Raw genomic sequence first — 5,855 nt, 5'->3', positions numbered from 1 at the left:
TTACTCCATCCTGTCGCTGCCGTCACCGTTGATCTGCACCACACAGTCCTTGTCCAAAGGATCCTTTGAGTGAGCTGTGTCAAAATGCTGGGCGCTCACCTTGTACCTCCCCCGGGCGTCCAGCCCCAAGGCAGGGACGAAGCGACGGTCAAACTGGATCTCTTGACGGAGGTAGGAGGTCCTCTTCTGGCAAGAGTCGCCAGTTCCCTCCTGTGAGGCAGATAGGAACACCACCAGCTCAAAGTGGGTGGAAGTGCCCTCGCACAGGGCCGGGTAGAGGGGGCTTCGGCGGTCCAGGGGGTGGTAGAAGGTGAGGGGGAAGATGAAGAAGGGACAGGGGTGTTGGCCTAGATGGTCCAGCTGGAAGTCCAGAGAGGTCTGATGCAGGGCCTGACCTTCGTGCTCCTCATAGAGCACGGCACTCACCTTCACGTCCACCAGAGGGCGGTGCAGCAGGTTGGTGGCTCGCAGCATGAGGCAGGTCTGGCCCTGGTGTTGGCCCACCACTGCCTGGGGGCTGAACTGGATGGCTCCTGCTCTTTTTTGAGGACGGGCAATCTTGGCCACAAATGCACCTGAATGTTAGAGACAATGAGAGGTGAATGTAATATGATATGAGATGTTATTAATCTTTGTAGTATGACATCGAGAAATTGGGTTCCAACAACAGGAGCAGAGGTGCAACCGCAAAAATAGTCTAGAGGAACAAAATGGTCAGGTGCCACACTCTTTCCATTAAACGTATTATTCATTTAACTGGACAATATTAAAAACCTGAGATTTTGGCCAGATGATAATATGACTGTCTCTTTGCTTTTTGATACATATTAGACAGTTTGAATCCTACTGTATGATTGGTTGTCTGCTTTATGCCCCCACTTGATTGGCAAATCATTGATTACTTTGTGTTTCTCCCATTGTCTTTTGTATTTATATCCCTGCATTCATGTGGTATTGGATGTATCGGATAAACAAATTTCCTACTTGGAAATGTTACATGAACAGCATTCAATGTTGGAGGATGCTGTCGGAAAATGAGTCGGAAAATCAGGCATAATTTTGCCTCCAGTGTTTCGAGTTATGGCGCAATGATCCTTACATGAACCTTATATGTGAATATGTTATACGTGAATGCAACGCTGTTTAGCAGCCAACTTGGAAGTCCTGTATATTGGACCTTCCCACCAGCACATGAACGCGGCATATATTGCTACATTTTCTTGTTGATTGTTGTCTGATGAAGGCCTTCTTGGCTGAAATTTCATATTTTTGATATTCTCTAAATAAACATTTCCTTTAATGGAGAGAGTGTGGCGCCCATCCATTTTGTACTTGCAGGAAATAGCACTAACAGTAGAAAACTGTTGTCAAGTGGATTAAGCCATGTCAATTATAAACTGGAGTTTGAACTCATCAGTACACGACATCGTGACAAGAGCATATTGTTGTGTAATTACAATTTTATTGTTTGAATTGTAACTTGTTACAGTTTATGGGTTTATGGATTGACTGTTTTTCATAACCAGTTGAAACATGTTAAACATGTTAAAACCGATTTTCCAAAATACATGAGCGTTTGTTTCTTCCTTTCTGACACACTTTAGCAGCTATGTGGTTTTTTTCTGTTAACAGCAACATATGAATCCCTGGAAAATGTTTTGATTTCATGCTTTAGTCACACCCTTTTTCATATTAACTCCCCTGGTCTGTTGTGTTACAGTTTTGCTATAAAAGCACCACTTAAGGAGTCCAAATCATCAAAATGCAAGTGGAACACCTTTATATCTACAAAACTAATAATTCACACCTTTGTACCACTGTGTTTTTTTTTCTGTTGTAAACAAGTAAACATGTCATCCCCTACAAATGATGCAGGCATCCCTTGGGTCAATCAATAACAAGATGCATCATTCCTCCAAGCAATTATGGCTTTGAAATTTTGACCTTTAATTATAGCGCTTCCCAATAGGCCAATCAGTGTAATGTTTTTAAACAGCAGAACACAGAGCCAAAATGCATCATCCCTGTCTGAGATATCATGTTTGGACAGACAGACATGCACAGCCTGACCTGAGAACAAGGTATTTTAGCCTCTGCAAGTATGCAGAAGTTTTGCTCTTCCACTTTGATGTTTTTTGACCTCTAGCACCTTAGCAAAAGATAGTAGTTGAGTGTGCAGTGATCTTCCTACAGGTGCTATGAGACAGTAAAAACCTTACTTATTGCACCTTTAACTGGTATTCATTCAGACACATAAAAACAAAAAAATGGTGGAAAAATATTCAGTAGTCAGTTGGATAATTTGGATTCTTACAGTGATACTACAAGGAAGTTGTCACTGAGAATTTCATAAGATGGGGATAAGTAGAGCATTTCCCGGTTTTGCCAACCAATCCTCATTTTCTGTTTCAAGATACTGTTTGTGGAGAGAAGGGCTTAGGAAAGAGTGGTGAGGAGTGTTGTACCTGTGATGAAAGCTTCTAGCATGAGCCCCAGCAGCATCTGCACAGCCAGCAGTGCTATGGCACTGGGACAGTCCCCACTGGGGAACATGGTGCCATAGCCGATGGTCAGCTGCGTCTCCAGGGAGAAGGAGAAGGCGGCGGTAAAGCTGGTAATGTGCTTGACACAAACCACGTGGCCCTCTGGTGGTGCGTCATGATCCCGCACAGCCAGGTCTCCATTGAGGTGGGCCAGCAAGTACCACAAGCAGGCAAACAGCAGCCAGTGGGCCAGGAAGGAGGCGCAGAAGGCCAGCAGGACCCATCGCCAGCGTAGACCCACCACCAAACCCCACAGGTCCTGCAGCGCCAGCAGCCAGGCTCGGGCCGAAGCCCCGGGCCACGACCCCGAAGGACACGGAGGAGGACGAAGGGCGCAGTGGCCATCTTTGGTGACCAGGCGTTGGCGAGTTGGCGAAGAGAGGAGAGGAGAGGAGGAGGCCTTGCCGCCCAGATCGTTGCTGTTGGATTTGGTTGTCATGGTTACAGGGGGATCTCAAGCAGGGCAGGTCAAGGTAAGGATAGTCCTGAAATGAAATGGTCAAAACACCCAGGCACATTTCATAAGACTGTGGGCTGGATTCGAGGTACAGATAATACATAGCATACTGTCTGCTATGAACAGCTGCAAATGGTCGAGCTCTATCCACTGAATCAACATGTACTTCATCCAGACAGGTCTTATGTGTGTAGAGGCACTCTGATCACCAGATGTATGTGAAGGCAGTCTTCACGGCCTTACAGCCAGACAGCTAGAGTCTTGTCCTTTCCAAAGTTTCTATTTCTATGTCAATATTGTTGCCAGGAGATTAGAGCAGGGCCCAGTAGGGAATCTGTCTGTGTAACACAGCGACATGCAGAGTAGGAATGTGTCTTTCATCTGTGGGGAGTTTTAGACTTACTGCACTGCCCTGCATGTCCCTCAACTTCTTGTCTTGTTAACCAACGACAGTATACATTTAACATCATGTAATGCATGCATGCAATGTACACTCACAACTTCTTTTTATGCCTTTGCATTGACTTTGGCATAGTTTTTAAATGGAACTGGAGCAGGGAGAGCAAGAGATTTAAAGTGTGCACAAACAGTAAATCTTTCTTTCTTTCTTTTTTAATGGAATTTTACTAGACAAATTATGTATTTTATGTGTTTTATGTGAACCACATTGAATTTGCCTTGTGTATGAAAAGTGCTATATAAATCAAGTTTGCCTTGCCTTGCCTTTGCCAAGTGTAAAGGCATGGGGGAATAATGTTGTATGTGTAGTGTCTTAGATAAAACTCTGTCAACTTCTGTCAAATTGTTTGCACCAATGTTTTATGGACTGTTTGAGTTAGAGTTAGAGATTTGGACATCTTATTACTTTGTTTAATTTTTTTAATAAATCTTGTTAATCATATAACATGTTTTGAATTTGGTGGAGACTACACATAAAAACATCTATTTGATATAGTTTTCTAAACCACATTTCACCTCATTTAACCTTACAGAAATAAGCAAGCCACTAAGTAGAAAAAACATAAGTATGTTATACACCATGCATGTGTCACTGGTAGGTTATCATTTCCAAGGTCTTTATATACACAAAGACAGTCATGGGCAAAAACTTGTTTTCTAAAAGTTAGGAGAATCTCTGGTTTGATTTGGCTCTTCAAAGACCTTAAATAATTCTTTGTCCATTTCAGCATGTATCATGCAATAAGGATAGCATAATCAATCTGGGGACAAGATCCATCAATATTTGATATATTCAAACTATTGCTATGAAACAAAAGCCACCAAATCTAGGGTTTATCTCTGACACAAGCCACTACAACAGATTAAGTAATACTAGGGTTCTAAGTAGTGTAGTGTAAGTGTGTTGTCAGCTTGGTAAGAAGTGTTTCTTTGTGCTGAGGCCGAGGGAAACACCAGCCTGATGCGATCAGCGAGGTCGTCACATGAGGGCCATGTGCTGGCCGGGGCTTCATTATACTGGATCTCACTGTACGGTAAAATCTGACAGAACCGTCCCTGTCTCCTCAGTCAGTGTCCAATAATTAACAGGCAATACAACTATTAAGAACCTGCAATTTAAAAACGTACGTTTCCTTGCTGCCTTGAAATTGTAATAGTACTGAATAGTGAGGTCAAAGTTCATGAGTTGTTCTAATGTAGTAAAACTCACTGAGGGAACTTAAGTTAAATATCCAGTCATGTTGAAAAGTGTTTAGTAGTTGAATCCATGATTTGATGAAATGCATTCCAGTGTTATTTATTCTTTCACTAGTGGAGACGATTTTACTGTCAGTTGTCACACAATGAATATACTGTATGCTGAGAAGTAATACAGTAAAGTAATCTGCAGTAATGCATGTTTAGTTACCATTATTACCATTCTTTTCATCATATATTGACCTATGATTCACCTAACATACACACATAACAAGTCTATACCCTGTAACTTTATCCCAAAAAGAAGAAGGAATGGTTTCTGGAGAGTTCATGCAAATGCAGTGTGTGCTGGGAAGTCTGCTAAAAACCAGGTAATGTCTCTCATTCAGTTTAATGAATGCTTGGTAAGATGTTCTTTCAACACAGAACTTTAAGTCACAACTCATGAACTCATTCTAAGTTATGAAGCTGATAAGCTGCAGTTGTACGTTGAAATTGGCAAACATGTACACACATTGAGTTAATGTGTTAAAGATTAGTTGGTTTCACTAAACTCCCCTATGAGTTTTTATAGCGTATGACGATGCCAACAAACAGCACTCTGTCTGACACGTTGGACGATCCGTCAGTCCCTGAGGCGAGTGGTAATATTTAGACTAGCCGTAATAATCGGATAATAATGATCATCAAGGTGCGACGCTGCCTAATCAAGTCATTTTCCCACATCAAACTTATGCTAACATATGAACAAGTTGGTGAAAATATCTCTTTGTCAATAAGGTGTAAGTCAGAGGGGTGCATAGATTTCCACATCTAAGTGCTTATGTAACATACAGTCTGACTGCTGCTGTAACATTCTACTAGTCTCTCTAAACACCACTTTTACACAGAACAAGGATAAAGACGGGAGAGAGTCTGATAGCAACAAGAAACCTAATATGTTTGATAAGCCATAGCATTCTGGTGATTAAAAATCTATATTTTTGGTGTCTTGACTTTCAGTTGCCCTTGTGTCCATGCTTGTTACCTACGACCAGGATTGTAGTGGAGGGTAAACCCATCCAACTCAATTTGCCCACCTTTTTATTTGGAGAAATGGAGTTTTAAGCTGACAGAATTTTATGTATCTTAAATCTGTAGCATATATCGTCATAAGTAGTATCAAACTGATATTAGAAAAAAACTTAAATGAATACCTT

At 41.8% G+C, this 5,855-nt stretch overlaps 1 protein-coding gene across 1 annotated transcript; it reads right to left on the bottom strand.

The window, feature by feature from the left end:
• On the bottom strand, window positions 1-3,027 carry kcnj13 (potassium inwardly rectifying channel subfamily J member 13). Its single transcript, XM_071901321.1, has 2 exons — window positions 2,466-3,027; window positions 1-575 (listed from the first exon to the last, which is right to left on the bottom strand). Exons 1-2 carry the CDS (start codon window positions 2,980-2,982, stop codon window positions 1-3), a joined length of 1,092 nt encoding a protein of 363 aa, XP_071757422.1. The 5' UTR covers window positions 2,983-3,027.
• Window positions 3,028-5,855: the final 2,828 nt, after the last annotated feature.

Source organism: Centroberyx gerrardi, chromosome 6, assembly GCF_048128805.1.
Source record: "Centroberyx gerrardi isolate f3 chromosome 6, fCenGer3.hap1.cur.20231027, whole genome shotgun sequence".
Classification (NCBI taxonomy): domain Eukaryota; kingdom Metazoa; phylum Chordata; class Actinopteri; order Beryciformes; family Berycidae; genus Centroberyx; species Centroberyx gerrardi.
This window is presented reverse-complemented; position numbering and strand designations above follow the sequence as displayed.

Excerpts from the sequence above, each read along its gene's own strand:
- kcnj13 (XM_071901321.1), bottom strand. The coding sequence starts at position 2,982 with ATGACAACCAAATCCAACAGCAACGATCTGGGCGGCAAGGCCTCCTCC. Across the intron at positions 576-2,465 it reads GCTAGAAGCTTTCATCACAG|GTGCATTTGTGGCCAAGATT; the intron begins GTACAACACTCC and ends TCTAACATTCAG.